The sequence below is a fragment of the Dysidea avara genome, chromosome 7, assembly GCF_963678975.1.
Source record: "Dysidea avara chromosome 7, odDysAvar1.4, whole genome shotgun sequence".
Classification (NCBI taxonomy): Eukaryota; Metazoa; Porifera; class Demospongiae; order Dictyoceratida; family Dysideidae; genus Dysidea; species Dysidea avara.
In genome coordinates this window covers 10679090-10695602 of record NC_089278.1, presented here as the reverse complement: position 1 = coordinate 10695602, position 16513 = coordinate 10679090, and the positions used below count along the sequence as shown (strand labels likewise).

The 16513-nt window shown below is 38.0% G+C and overlaps 1 protein-coding gene across 2 annotated transcripts in view; it reads right to left on the bottom strand.

Annotated features, from left to right (window-relative positions):
• LOC136260063 (uncharacterized) overlaps positions 1 to 12186 on the bottom strand; it is a 50558-nt gene extending 38372 nt beyond the window's left edge. The window contains exons 1-2 of one of the 2 annotated variants that reach the window (XR_010703413.1): positions 12067 to 12186; positions 11404 to 11901 (exon numbers count right to left, since the gene is read on the bottom strand). Coding sequence is in view for 1 of the 2 variants with exons in the window: in XM_066053669.1 (XP_065909741.1) it covers positions 11404 to 11901; positions 12067 to 12072 (504 nt within the window). In the remaining variant the exon portion in view is untranslated. The remainder of the gene's footprint in view (positions 1 to 11403; positions 11902 to 12066) is intronic. The other variant, XM_066053669.1, reaches the window with a different exon arrangement.
• Positions 12187 to 16513: the final 4327 nt, after the last annotated feature.

Genomic DNA, 16513 nt, shown 5'->3' with positions numbered 1-16513 from the left:
ATTTCATCATCTTCTTTATCTTCTGAAAATCGTATGCATTGTGAGGTGCTTGCAAGATTTGCTCGGTATATTCGTCATTAACTGGTTCTATGTACTTCATTTGTACGGACTTTCTACACAGTTATAATGCTTGCTTATTTTGATTACTTGTTTCATACTGATAGTCACTTCGATGGGTATTTCAAGGCCACCCTGAATCAAAGGTGATCTTCGATGAACATCAGTAACTTTGCAAACTACTGTGGCTCCATGTGCGATTATGAAATACAGAAAGCGGGGTATTTCTCGCGGTAAGTATCCAACTACTCGTTCATTTGTGCTGAATTGTCTGTATCCTGCTACTGCAAAATGATCGAAAGTTACCAACCTCTGGGAATGCTGGTAGTGTTTTGTGTGATGTTGAGGCTACAGTTAGGCAGCACTAAAAATTAATAGTTGGTATCGATACTACAAAAACATCACAGTATACTGGTATATCATTCTAATCAAAGAAATAAGTTCCAAGTTACAAGTAACAAATTAACTACAATAAAGGTAAAAATCATACAAGTTTCTTTTTTGCATTTCTTGCAAGTCAGCTGTAATAACAAAGTTATAGCATGGTAAGTTGTAAAAGTTCTATTGAAGGTTTCCAGCTAAAAACACCAACATGTTTACTTTATCAGGTTTCAGTAACGTGCGCTTCTTTGAAACTATGTTTCCTGAGCAGCTGAAAATCCTCTCTGATGCAGAACTACTTACACATATGCAAAAGGTATTTTTGTGCAAGCATTGACAGTGTAGGGAGGTGAACCTTCCACCACTCAAGTGGATCTAGCTCTGAATCCAGTAGTGGCAATCTTTCATATTCTTCTAAACCTTTCTGTGCTTTCTGTTCTGGTGCCAAAGGTTCACCAGGCGGTACTTGAGTTTCAGCTGCTTCCTTCAACCAAGAAGACAGTTTAAGTTTCTTTGTGGGGTTGTTGGAGGAGTTAGATGCTGACGGTGTGTCCTCAGAAGCTTCTGTGGCTATTGGTGGTGTGCTACTAGTGCCACTGGCTGGTTGACTTGTCTCCTCTTCTATGATTTCGACACTTTCTCGGGCCAAGCAATTGATTACCAAAGTAGCACTCACACTACCTTCAATGTACATTGATTTAAATCTAGGGTCAAGATAAGTGCACACATTTAACAACTCATTAATGCCCACATCATCATTATTTGTTCTGCAGGTAATCCCAAATTTTATCTTTGATGCATTTGGTTAGATTAGTATTACCATCACACAACTTTAAAGCTTTTATTTTCAAAATAAGTAGAATTGGCTTGATTGCAGACACAGTGACCTTCCTTTCACCCGAAAGCATATCGGTAAAATCCTCAAGTGGCCCAAACGTTGCTTGCATTGATTCAAGGACATCCAAGTATTGCCATGTTGGCCTGAGGTGGGCATTTTTATGATCAGTAGCTAACACTTGCCTTATACAGGCTTCCTGCTCGAGAATTCTCCCAGTCATGTTGAGTTGAGATCTCCATCGAGTTATGCAATCTGTAACTCAAGAGAGCTGAGGTAAGCCAAGATCTGATTGTGCCTTAGTCAAATCATGTTTTTCTTTCAGCTATTCAAGAATGTGGACAATCTTTTTCTGTTGTGTAGAAACATTTCTTTCGAAATACGTCAGGAAGCCTGTAATTTCACACCATCATCATGAGGTCCTCTCGTATCTCTGAGCTTTACTGAACAATTTTGGGATGGATGACTGGACTTGGACAGACGAACATGCACGTGTACTCTTGTCATTTTCCTTTGCTTTAACCTTTTGTAACTGGAGCACTTGTGTGTACTGTGCGGGGTGATGAACCCTCAAATATGATAGCAGATTAGAAGAGTTCCCACCGCTAGCCCACATATTACTGTGGCATCGACAGCAAACAGCTACGCCGCTATCTATCACCCTCCCTTCACCACTGACACGTTGTCCGAAGTGGTCCACACCAGAGATATGGCTTTCTTCTTTGGCATTTAAGCGCTAACAGACTTGGTAGAATCAGCCTTTTTTTGCCATGAAAAATGTGTTGACACAATGACACGTGATCTGGAGCATGTGCGGTATTTCAGTATTGCAATTAGTAATACCAGTGAGCTTCAGATATCAAAAATTACTAAATATACCGGTATATTGCCAAACTCTAGTTGGGGCCCACAACAACTTGTATTTGTGATATCCTCAGTCCACATGGAAAACTAAACTGCGAAAGCATACAGCTAGACTTTACCGGTTTTGCTCAAGGTTATGCTGGCTGGTACACGTGGTCCGATTCAGGTGCTACTACCATAACCAGTATTGCAGATTTTTAATCAAGGTGCTAGTTCACCTTATATATTAAATGGCTCTTTACTGTTTCGGATTCAAATGGACTGAGAGTTCTACAGTGAAACCTCGATAATAGGGCCACCTTTGGGGACCCACAATAAGTCGCCCTATTAATGAGGTGGCCTTATTAATGAAAACCCCATTAATCCGGCCATAAACAAAGTGGTCTTATTATCAAGGTTTTCAACAAATCAATACCTGGCTATAGTTGCTGTAACAGCTATATACATATACTACAGGTTTCATCATAATGCACAGATAGGATTATTCAATACTTGAGGCATATTGGCTGCTAAAAGTATAAAGTACATTGCTAAAACTATTGGCATAGTTTTTGGCAGGTACTCAGGAGCAGCAACTTTAGCAGTGATACGTTGACTGCCTGTTCAGCTGGTCCCTTTATTAAGGGAATATTATGTTAGTTTTCAGTGGCGTATCTAGACTTTCCCTATTGGTAGGGCACAGCTAGGGCCAGGCATGAGGCGAAGTACTTTGGTACTTGTACTTAAGGACACTTAAGTACACCTTCTTGAGTACTTGTACTTATATTTAAATACTTTTTGTACATATGTAATGTACTTGTACTTATACTTAAGTTCTAAGCAATGTACTTAAGGTACTTAAAGTACTTCAAAGTACTCATAAGTACTTCGAAGTACATGAAGTACAATGAAGTCCTTTTACATATGTATAAGTGAAATAAGTTGTAGCTATATATATATTGGCTCAAAGATAATATATTCCTGGATTGACATGGTCAGCTTTTGGTTGAAGTCACAATTGCTGCATTTGCTCTAAAAACAGGATTTAAAAGGTTTCCCATCTTCTGATTCATTTCTCTGTTGATCTTAGAAACAGTTGTACTGCTTTTGGCCTGAAAGATTTAGTTGATCATTATAAGAAGCAGGCAGCTATAGCAGCTAAGAAGAAAGATTATGTCCTGAACAGAAAGTTAAAAACAACGAAGTACACTCACTAAGCAGGTGGATGAATACATTGAAGCTGACGCAGTATCAACGGCCCAAAGTCCAGCAAATAAGATAACCAAAGGAAATATCCTCTGCTTTCAAGGTTGGCAAAAAACATCCTAGGAGTACCATCTTCCTCTGTACCTGTTGAGAGACCCTTTAGCATTGCAGGAAAGGTATTTACTCCTGAAAGATTTCGCCTTACAGATGGCAGATTTTCACAATTTTATTAGGTGCAACCAAAACTACATAAATGCAATCGTGAAGACTGTAAGCATAATCTGTACTTGAACTTAAATACTTTCAAAAGTACTTGTACTTTACTTAAGTATTTCTCTTAAAACAATGTCATGTACTTGCACTTGTACTTCAACAAATGTCAAAGTACTTGTACTTTACTTAAGTACTTTCACATGTACTTCGCCCCATGCCAGCCAGGGCACTGTATATGCAGGAGCATGCCCCCCCAGAAAAAATTTAATTTTAACAGCTGCAAAATGGCATCTGAGGCCTTTTTAGCAACAACAAAAGAAGCTTTTAGATTTTCATGAAGTTTATTCATAGCTTTTATTAACCTGTTCAGATTGTACAGTAGTTAACATTAGCTAACACAAGACAACACTAGACTAGCTAGTCTACACCTACGCATGATGAAACACTACAAATCTTACAATTAGGATTTATAGATATGTTGATTATAAACTAACTACAAGAACACTAGGAAGGCACATCCTTATCAATATCACCAACAACAGGAAAATTAGTAATTTGATCACGTGCTTAATTGGTGGTCATTAATTAGAATCGTCATAATTATTGGCTTTGTGACAGCTCAACACTAATAGTTTGGTGAGTAATTTAGTGTAGAATAAGTTTCACTTATTAGATAATGCAATGACCCATAAAAAGCTGGTGATTGTGGGTTTCGAAGTCTTCAGTTTGGTAGGGCACTAGCCAAATTTAGCAGGGCCTAGGCCCTACGAAGCCCTGCTGTAGATACGTCACTGTTAGTTTTACAAGTTTGGTCTTGTAGTATGTGGCCACTAGCCTACTAATGAGGTGGTCCTATTAACGAAAATTAATCAATGGAATGGCATGGAAGATACACCTGGACTTTTAGGACCTGGCCACTATAACAAGGTGGCCTCTAAGTGAGGTTTCACTGTAGTTCTCAAGAGAGGCCTATGCTTCTTTAGAGGAGGCCAGGAGTTTAGGGGTAGGCGAAGTCGAGTACGAAGCTGTTACAAACAACACAAGTGAGATATTGAGTACCAGGAACAAGATGCACACAAGGGAAATATTTGAAAAACTCAGAAGATCACGCCAAGATAGAAAAGTATGCATGGGAGAATGAACGTGCCCGAAAGCAATTTTTAACAAAGTACCCAACCTTGACTGAAAGTACAGTGCAAAATTTTTAAGAAAGCCTACAAAGAATCACTAGAGGAAGAATTGAAAAGCCAAACCCTCAAGCAGTTTCATGACAACCTCAAGGACGACCAAAAAAATTGATGCTAAATTGATAAAGCTGCTGAAAGCTTTTCAAACAAAAGGGTCTGTTGCTGATATCCATGTTGTAAGAGCAATGGCTACAGCGCTCATTGAGAATAATCCGTCAAGTCTATCACATCTTGCAAAATTTAAAATACCTCATACATGGGTGCAGTCTGTGTACCGAAGAATTGGATGTAGTTGGCAAAATGGTACCACAGCACATCCCACTGTACCGAATGGTCTGTACAGTGAATGTGAAAGAGAATATCTTACTGATATAAACGGGTATAGACTGAAATAGGGATTAAATGTTCACTAGTACCGTATGGAGTCAAATTTTCGTAGTAAAATAATTTCGTAATTTTCGTAAATAGTGGGTAGTTACGAATTTTTTTCCTAAGAATATTCGGTTCGCTTTTTCAAGGCCTTTTCGAAATCCTCGCAAGTAGCGCTTCCTTCTCCAAATGGCCCATTAGCTATCCTGAGAAATACTGTCAACTGCTATATCTAAAGGTCAAGCTGGAAAACCCTCAAGAATCAATGTGAAGATTCAAGAAAGAGATGATGCTGTTAGAGATATCACTGTAAAGTGCTAATAATAAATAATAATACGATGGGAAACAGAAGGCCGCTATTGAAAACTATGCACTGGTACACATGAGCATCCCCCTCTCCTCAGAAATAACGAACACGTTGAGCTTATTTTTTTTCGGCAAATGCCCAACAATATTTCCACTCTTTGTTACTTTTACAGCAAATGGATCGTGCGTGTTGCCTATCTCCCTCTGGCAAAGGAGCATTTCTTCTAGAATCAGCGTCCATCCGCTATCCTTGTAGGCTGCGTGAAATCTTCTCATGCATGAAGAAAACTGTACTTCTGTCATTGTCGTTATCGATCACTAGCACCTCAGCTGGTTAGAAGTCCGTCTGTGTCTCGATTAAATTAGCTATAATTACGAAAATAAACCTCTAGTGTAGCTCAGCATATTTTTACGAATATTTTTATGTTATCAAGTTACGCTTGCCTGAAGGCAGGCGGGCGGGCGGGCAGGCAGGCAGGCAGTTAGTCAGTAGAAAATTCCATTGAATAATTTTTTTTTAAATTTTGTAACAATTTATTGGATACCTTTAGGATTGTACTGAAGGAATTTTTGGGCCTTTTTATACCTGCCAAGGTACCAGAATGGTGTTGTAAAGGTGAATTTTTTGGCCAGAAAAACCCATATGTCCATGATCCCTAATATAGTACTACCGTACTGTATGATGACAAAAGAGTCAAATACAACATTCCACCAGAATTAGTGATAAATGCAGACTAAACACCTTCATCATATTTCGAGGGCAATGGCTCAACGTGGAAGCAAAAATGTGCCCGTCAAAGGTTAAAAGAAACATAACCTTAACTTTTAGTAGTAACATTAGCTAGTTCCTTTTTACCTTTTCAAATCATCTATGTTGGGAAAACTAAAGCAAGTTAACCACGTGATTTCCTTTTTCCTTCTGGATTTTGCCTATCACAGAATCCCTCCCACTAGTCAAATGAAGAAGAAACGCTAAAACTGGTACGAGAAGTGATCAATCCATACATTGTCAATAAAAGAGCTGAGTTGAAGTTACCTGAAATACAAAAAAGCAATGGTGATTTAGGATGTCTTTAAGGGTCTAATGACACCTGCTGTTAAAGCAGAACTTGAGACTCAAGATATTGAACTATAGTATGTTCACGTTGAGCTGAACCCTGAAAAACAGCTAAAAATTAAAAGTGGATTTTTTCTCAACAGAGTTAACATTTCTGCCAACCAGATGATTATTGGTAACAGCAAAGGTGTCAACAACAGACACATATGGTTTGGCTCCATTACAAGTTCGGGAAAGGGCTCTAATGGACACTGTACTTATATGGCTTCTCCATAGGAAATGTATTGTGAAAATTTTGATTGGCCATAAATATTATGTCAAACATTTGAACAACAAGATTTTGAAATATTTTTAGCAGATCAAGCAGTACTACAAATGAGCCAAATTTCAAGATCGTGTGTAATTGCATCCATGAGTTATTAAGTGTTTTTGAGGATTCAGCTCAACGTGAACATACTATAGTACCAGTGCCTAATATGACACATTTTTTCCAGCCTCTGTATCTCACAGTCAATGGGTCAGTAAAAAAAATCTTGAGGAAAAAGTTTATAATTTACTATAGCAGAGTAGTCAGGCCTTGACAATGGTACTGTTTTAGATAATGTTGAAGTTGATTTGCGCTTAAGCAAGATTAGACCCTTACATGCACAGTGGCTTATAGACATGTAAAACCATTTCACAACTGAAAGAGGTCAACAAATAACAATAAACGGTTGGTATTTTTTATCTTTTTGTTGGATTATGAACTCCTCCTCCAGAAGATTCTTTATTGGTAGAAACGGTTGTCTCACTTTTCTTCTAAAGCTACAATGAACATTTCGATTGATTACATGTCATATAAAATAAATTTTCATAAAAAATTGCTAAATTTTGTATGTTCTAAATTCCTGACCACATGGAATCGCTAAATTAAGTATATCACTAAATTTAGTCACCTTAAGGTACTAAGCTAGAAAGTCAGTGTGACACACACTTTTTTGGCAGCCATGCTTTTCAACGTCACTGGATCAGAACATAAATAATTCCTGCTTATTATAAGTAACAGAGAGTATCTTAGTGTTTCAAGCAGAATGCCTGTCTACTGTATCACAACAAACTGTAATAAAAACATAGTATTTTATCATGTACCACTGAAGAGAACCCTAAGTTAACAAAACAGGTGTGATTGCTGGTCTCTATACACTTACATGCATGTTGTGATAGCGACTACAAAACGTCCTACAATTGGTTTACCCACCATTAGAGGATACCAGCAGCAAGCCCAGCAGCTAAGCTGTGACTGTACCCTGTACTAATAAGCAAAAATTACAGCATGGCGAGCAATTACACTATAATAATATTTGTCCGTGTTCTACAAGTACACAAAAAAAAGAAGGAAATTTCAACTAGAGTAGGGGCCATAGCACATCGATAAAAAGAACTGAAACAAGCTGGAGTAGTGCACAATATTAAATCACAGTAAAACGATAAGAAGTGTTATATCCCTACTGTGCTCGAGATATCATAATGGAAAAGCACACATATAACTTTTCTTGTGTTGTTTTACTGTGATTTAATATCGTGCACTACTCCAGCTTGTTTCAGTACTTTTAATCAATGTGCTATGGTCCCTACTCTAGTTGAAATTCCTTTTTTTTGTAAAATAAAATTATGACTGGTGAACCCGCATCAAAAGAAATCATGTCGCGCACCCTAGCCATTATTGTCTGAAAAGTGAAGTATCCATTACGCTTCATTGTCAGTTATGTTCAACCCGTTACACAGCATTACGAATCAAGAACTGTTTGAAAAGCACCTCTGCAATTAAAGTAGTAACTAAGAAAAATACGGACGATTTCCGTTACAAAGGGAAACCATCATGTGCTACTGCCAAATTGACACTTTTCGCTGTCAGCCAAAATGAATGGGACACAAAGGAGGACACCAGTAAGTCCATGAAGAATGCATTGTATGTACTGCGGTATGCCAAAAGGTTCTTCTCGGGCCAAAGCGACATCGAACGGTGAAAAAATCAAGCCTGTAACCTTAGCCGATATCAAGTTAATAGAGTTAGACTTGTTTGAAGGCATCAGTCAGTCAGGCAATCAGTCAGTAGAAAATTTTGTTTAATAGTTTGTTTGTTTTTTTAATTCTGTAGCAACTTGCTGAAAGTGTTTTGGGTCAATCTGAGGCTTGTTTGGGCATATTTTACTGCCTCATCGTCGTCATGGAAAACTGAGGCTGGATTTTAGGTGATGCTTTTGCGTGGGCCACACCTACACCTTTGTGGTCCCTACTTACAGTACTATCGTACTGTATGATACTAACAGATCAACTAGATAAAACAACTTTTATTGACACTTATCCTGAGCTATTGCTACAGAATGATGTTGGCACACAGGTTGATGTGTGTTTTAGCTGTGTCATCACCTGTACTCTAGCCTGTGCAGCCTTCATTGCCAGTACCAGGTGATGTCAGCTATACCTTCAGTGAAGAGGATGAGGACATGTGGGCTCCAGATCCTACAATTGAGACAAGGACAATTAACTCTAGAAGAAAGTATCCCAGTGGCAGAGGAAAAGGCATTCCAGAGGGTCTTCAAGGTATGTCTAGACGTTATCCAGAGTGAAATCGATTGTTTCACTAAAGGCTACTTGGGGAGTCTCAAATAGTTTTGCATAATTGGTCTCTCATCCATGAGCTATAAACAGCAGTGCTTTAATTCAGGTGCACAAACATGTGTACAGTATGAAAACATGCTTGTTTCCAGTACAAAAGCATTGGGAGTGAACACATGTTCACCTCTTTGATTCATGTACAGTGTGGACCTCATTCTTATGACTGGTGGACAGATCACTGACTTGATAGGGAATTACGTGCCAGTAAAACAAACAAACTGACTATATAGTCAGCAAAAAATTCCACTGAATAAAAAACATTAAAATTTTGTACCAACTTATTGGAAGTATTTCAGGTCATACTAAAGACACTCTTGGGCTTGTAATCAATACTACCAAGGCATCATGGACGTATTATGAGGCCAATCTTTTTGTAAGAAGTTGCAAACCTCCGTGATCCTTAATACTATTATTTACTTCTGTTGGCGTGGCCACACAGTGAGTAGCATGTATTGGGAATCATTTGCAGAAAAAAAATCACACAAATTTCACAATTTTAGATGCATTCGCGAATAATTTCCTCAAAAAAAAAAATTTTAACAGGTTTTTTTTTTAAAGCCTTCTGAAAAACTTTTGAACCATTTCAGCAGGCCTAAGCCTATATATTTGTAACCACTTGCGCAAAATCTCCAACCCTCCACGTACTTTAGCATTCACACGGTGAGTGGCAATAATTATACTGAGGTTTATAGTAGTGTTCAAATCACGCTATGATTGCATAGGACATAAGCATGATCATATTACTACAAAATTGAGGATAAGTTTTTACATAATGCTAAACTTCTGGCTAGAGAAATGGAAAAAAATAGTCAATCACTATTAGTCTCACCCCGCATGCCTATGCCATTGCTGGTCGTATTTCTCCCTCAGTATCTTGAATGTTGCCTGCTTCCCTGTTGTAAATCAGTCACAACACAAAATGTTCTAACGATCAAGTGTGCACCTGTAACCAACCAGTTGTAGCCACACACCCCATTGCTAAATTACTTTACACATGTGAAGGAGGAAAGATAGACCAGTTGCAAATGTTTCTTCCACAAATCATTCCCAATATAAGGTATTTTCAATAATCTAAAAACCTGGCTACAACATACTACAAGACACACCGTACTTCCACAACCTTTTTGTTCTACTGACTTTGGCAAGAGGCACCCACTGCTAATAATATAGTTGCTACAACATTATACAGCTTAGCTTTCTGTGTCATCACTACAATGAAAGTACAGTTTCAATAAGCACCTTTAAAAAACGGCTTATACATTATGCATTTGTTCTAGCTCATTATTATTTGGCACATGCAATCCCCAGCTCACTTGTTGCACAGTAAAAGCTGAGTCAAGTTTTTGATAACCTGGAGCCATAGATAATATACAACAGACAAGTACAGAAGACAATATACAACAGACAAGTACAGATTGGAATCATCTAGTTTTCATGTCGGATCATTGTACCAGAAGTAGCAATCAATACCTTTGAATTTATCACACAGAAGACTAGTTCAGCGTAAAGTATTTCACGGACTGGACTCATGGACTGGACTGACTGAGCTGGAAACCAACAATTCAGGCATTATCTATGTCTTGCAATACTGGAGACACCACTATCAAGCTACAACTGTTGGTACTACTGCTCTTCTTTACAAGTCATGAAAGTAGCATGTGCACTAATTAATTAGAATACACCTACAACACACGTGTACTACCAGTGATGAAGTATGACAGAGGCTATTGTTGTAACGTAGATGTTTTCCTTTGTTGCCTCAATACTTAACACTAGTGTTAGGGCTGTTGTGCTGAGTCAGTTTATTAGCATAGCCCCATCACCTCACCAATGCCACCTATAGCTAGCTACCTGCAAAGAAGCTAAGAATAAGTACTGGCTCATCACTACAGCCTTAACACTAGTGCTAAATTTATTTGGGCTCACATGAAATGATTCCAATCCGAGTACGTTGTCCCGAGCTGAAAGTAATCTGGGACAGTGTGATAGGGGTATAATGGGCCTCAATAATAAGTTAGGGCCATCACATTAATGCCATAGTTCCCTATTACTGATGTCACATTATGTCAATGTCTACCATACGATACAAAATTTTGGCAGCAGAAAATTTTGGCAATTTAACTCTAGATAGAACTGGTAAATAATATTTGGTAAATAATATTTGGCAAATACTTGTCAATACTGCATTCTCACTAAAAATTTGGCAATTTGTAGTCAGTTCACCAAATTTGTCAAAATTTCTCCCATCATCATATACAGTAAACATAACAATTACATTTTACGTATCTTACTTCAGAATCTTGACTGACCAATAAAAGGCACAACCCTTGAAGTCGTTCTTGTAACTCAAAACATTGATTATGTTTCAATAGGAATTTAATTGATTTCAAACCTAAAGTGTATAGTTGTCTGTTAAGCATTAACCTGGGATATTTTAGTATCTCTCTGACACTTGTCTCAATAGTGCACAATCTCATAGGGTCATCATAATACGTGTCATCATCACTGAACTCATCTGGAGATAGCACTACTTCTTCAAGCTGGTTGCCAATTCTGCTACAATCCCATTTGTAAACAGTAGCACTGCTTGGATAATACAATTTCATCATAGTGTGGAACTGAACTACACACTCCCAACAGTAGGACAAATCTCTAGACATTTGTTGGAACCACGCTGGTTGAGTAGTGTAAGGGCATCCCATCCATTTCATCAACACGTTAACATGGTCCTTCATCCATAACGTGTGGCTGCACCACAAACATTTTTCGGCTGGAGGATTTTCTGAGAGCTACAAATGAGAATACCAGGTGAAGAACATTCACTATTACAGATCTAGAACACTCGAGTTCAATAATGACCTAAGGCTTTCTAAAAGGCTACGGGACATTGAATATCCCTGAATTTACACTCTGTAAAAACGAAAGAATCAAAGAGACAAATAGACTTTAAATACCTGCATTTTCCCTGTGCTTAATAACTCTACAAAAGTGACTTGCTCTCTTGGTCTCCTGTACACCCCCCGTACGCGGTCTTTGTGTGTTACTCGGCTGCACGTGCAACAAAGTTTGAATACAATTTTGGGCGCGCCTTTGTACAGGAAAGCCGTGCCTGGTGAGTCGCATTAGTCTGAGGTACAGTATACGGCGAGGTATACGGTATGTAATTGTATGTGTTTACTCTGTTAGTCTGTCTGTCTGTGACTAGGTATACGTAGTCGATCGCGAGAATGCATCACACATTATAGTCATATTCAGGACTAGAAAAGTGGCTAGTCACTCTGACTTAGTCTCGCGTGGCCAGACCGCTTTTTTCCGTATATTGGGTGGGGAAAAAAGGGTCTGGTGCAACTCCAATAGCTGTTTACTTCTGAGTCGTCCCCACATTCCAGGGACGCTAATTGAATAACATTGGTCACAAAGGAGGTGCCATGACGTCAGTAAAACTATGAAGTATTCCTACACTCCTGCTCCGGTTGTGAGTCTTGTTACACGATGAGGATTAACTTTCAAGACGCTATAAAAGAGACATCGGAGCAAATTAAGATTCGTTTAAAGGATAAACAGATCTCTAGTTAACTTACTGACGTCATGGCACCTCGTTTGTGACCAATGTTATTCAATTAGCGTCCCCGGAATGTGGGGACGGCTTAGAAGTAAACAGCTGTTGGAGTTGCACCAGACCCTTTTTCCCCACCCAATATACGGAAAAAAGCGGTCTGGCCACGCGAGACTAACTCTGACTGGTGATGGTATTTCTGGTCCTTTGTACACAGAGTTGGGGGTAACTAGTTACTTTTGTAACTAAGTTACATAACGGATTACTTTTAAAGTAACTAGTAATATAACTAGTTACTTGCTTTGTAACTAGGAGTAATTGTCTGAAAAGTAACTAAGTTACAATAGTTACATTGTAACTATTACTAATTATGCTTTAAAAGCAAGAGCACTTCAATTTTTGTGCCATATATGCTACGCCACATTAAGTAGACAGATTTGTGCACTGTTCTCTATGATTCAGCTTGAGTAACAGACGTAGCAATGATTAAAACTGACCTGAAATAGCAACAGAATTGTTATTTTAAGTACACATATGTATTGCATCCCTTAATGATGCATATCTGAGCAAAATTCATGTTACAACAGCAAAAAACAAGTCATAATTTATACTACGAAAGTAACTAGTAACTAGAGTACTTAGTTACCTTTTGAAAAGTAACTGTAACTGTAACTAAGTTACATGGAATAAAAGTAACGTGTAACTAGTAACTAGTTACTTTTCTGAAGTAACTACCCCAACTCTGTTTGTACATATGTATGGTGAACAAGTGGTATGTAATTTACCAATTGTTTGATTCTCAGCAAACAATACACATGTGGTAACGCTAAAAGTTATGATCATGATCGTTGGATTATGATGATATATCACACAGACTGGCAGGACTGCTCATATCTTAATGTTGAATTTGTAAATGTTCTATTGTGTTTGTATCCCTGGTACACTGCAGAGTATAACTTAGAGAGGTTGAGAGAGCTTGCTTTTCACCATTGGTGTTTGCAGCTACTGGTGGCATGGAGCCCACTGCTACAACAGTTTTTAAGAAGCTTGCTTCTATGTTGGCCGAGAAGCATAGCATTAATTACAGCAAATGCCTATTCTGGCTGCGATGCAGGCTTTGCTTTTCACTTTTAAGGTCTTCAGTGATGTGCTTGAGTGGTCATCGCTCTTCAAATCGCAGTCCATCAACATCAAATATTGATCTGGCCTACTCTGAGGGTTGCTTAGAGTCTGGTGGCCTTGTTTGATTGCTGGTATTTCCAGCTGTTCAGCACTTTAACACCTAGTGCTGGGGGTGGTGGCAAGGACAGTCCATCTGGCCCGGGGGAAAAAAAGAGTATAACTTAGATCAGACACAATGAGTGATAAAGTCGGAGAGAACACACTTTTGGAATTTACGAGATAATAGTTTACATAGCATGACATAATTATTATGGTTATCAAAAAAATCTATACTTCTGCTTATTGGTTGGGGTGTAAAGTAATGTTACTGCTAGTCATAACGTCCATGTTGCATTATTAAGATTCGGATAAATTAAGCTCCATTCTATAATACTCGCCCCAATAAATAAAATAGCAATGTAATTGATGAATTACAAAACAATTCCGTACAAAATACATTTGATTTTAATGTACTGTATGTATTGAAACAAGGTGAGAAATAAATTAATAGCATGCTGTCTGTGTGTTAAAGAGAGTTAAATTCAAGGGATAATATTTACTGGCCACCTGCAGTTTTCTTAGAAGGAGCACAACGTCAACTTGGTGTATTCAGAGATTGAATCTGGTAACAATTTTCGCAAATAAATCTGACAGTTTAAACGTATGTTAGGAATTGATTGACATAGGCTTGCTTGCTTCTGCTCTGGAACTGTATCAGGAGCTGGCTAAACAGTTAAGAGATGGAGTTACGTGAGGTTAAAGTTTAGGTACAACAAACATGGATGTCATTCTGGGATTTTGGGGCATGCCCTAGGAAAAAATTTCAGGTCTTAAACATTCTGAGGTACACTGTGTTGGTAGACTTTTAAAACTTATACAAATTTGACTGTTCTATTAGGGTAGTTGACTGCTCTATTAGAGTATTTCGATTAGAACCTTTGATACCTTTGCAAATTCTTTTGGGTTGACTGCAGGATGCTACACCAGAGTGGCCAAATACAAAACGGATAATATCCATGGATAGATCTAGGGGGGTTTCTGAGGTTTCCAGAAACTGGTGAAGTATATTCAGGCCACATTTGAAGAAGCTGCCATCTTATTCTATAATTGTTTGCAGCAACTGAACTGTTATACTAGGGAAAATTTCTATCTTAAGAACAACAAATATTGGTTTTACTTGAGTATTTTTTTGCTCATACTCCAATTGTTCTGTACTATACATGTGTGTTATATATTTTCATTCTACCGCCCGGCAATTCATTATTATCATTTTAGATGAACATTGGATTGATTATCATTATTTTTATAATGACTGATTTGTATATATATGTATGTGAACAGGATTCACAGGCTGTGCCTTTTTAATGATATTTTTTTGCTTTCCAGTAGAGTTTTAAGTGAAATGTTTCTGACTCCTTAATTGACAGGCCTTCTTGCAGATCACTAGTGGGATAGCGATAGTGAGCAATAACTGGATCTGGGTCTGTTCCTTTTGAACTCCACACATGTCGGTAGTCGCTGTACATTGTACGAGCATCGCCTGTCCGAGATTTTAGCAATTAAATTATCTCAATGGATTCTTCTTTGGCATGTAATTTTCCTGAGTGTAATAATTTTCATATCTGCATTTGATCTAACTATGTCTGAGGGATTTTGTAATAATGTATTTAAACATCTCACAGTGATTATTTATTCCATAAGACTGTTTTGGAGTGTAGAAAAACAGAAGAACATGCTGGTTATGCAACATGCAGAGAAGCTATCCCAGTGGTTTTAAAAGTGAGGAAAAGAAGGAAAAACAAAACAAGCTATGCATCTACAAACTATGCTAAAATCAAATTGAAATGTTCACAACATGGCTAGTAACTGTGTATAGTAGTTATCAGAGAATGATTATGCCAAACCCCTGTTGGCAAATAAACGTATAAGATATCAACAATCAATTCAGATTGCAACATGAACCCTATTTTCAGGTTTCTGAGTCCACAAAAAACTAGGACTGAGACTGCACCAATAGCTGCATAAATTAGACCTAAAACTAACTAATGATGATGCTTATATTAAAGTGCCTCGTTTTCAGAGAGGGTGCTTATAATCTCTAATTGATATTTTGATCCTATCAACTCCCCCAAATTGACCGGCTGACCAATCTTCCTTTTAATTTAACTTGCCATCACATCGTCATTAACATGTCAGTGCAATATACTTGTCAATGGAGTACTAAGGTAAAGTAGTTGATATACAAGTACACAGGATGTTTGCACACTAAAAATGTTTCACAACATACCGAGCCTTCTCACAGGTCCCTAGTAGGATAGCATTCACAGAATAATGTGTTTAAGGCCCGGCACCTTTACTATCACCACTACTTAATAATTGCACAATCCCTTCTCTAAAAGAATGGCCAGACAGGCAGCCATTAACACAAAAATTTCATTTCTAACAACTTATTAGCTGCAACTTTGAATGTATGTAGCACAGTAGTTATTCTTGGGTCAATCACTTTGATCATTTGAATATGCTAAAACAACCCATTTGAATATAATCAGCAACCCTCAATCTGTGCTGATAGATTTTATCCTGCAGTTGATTCTGCCACCAGTTTTTATTAACCGAAAAGTCCTAACAAACTAAAGTAGATGGTTTCATATTCCCCTACCCCAATCCCCACTCTGCACCACAGG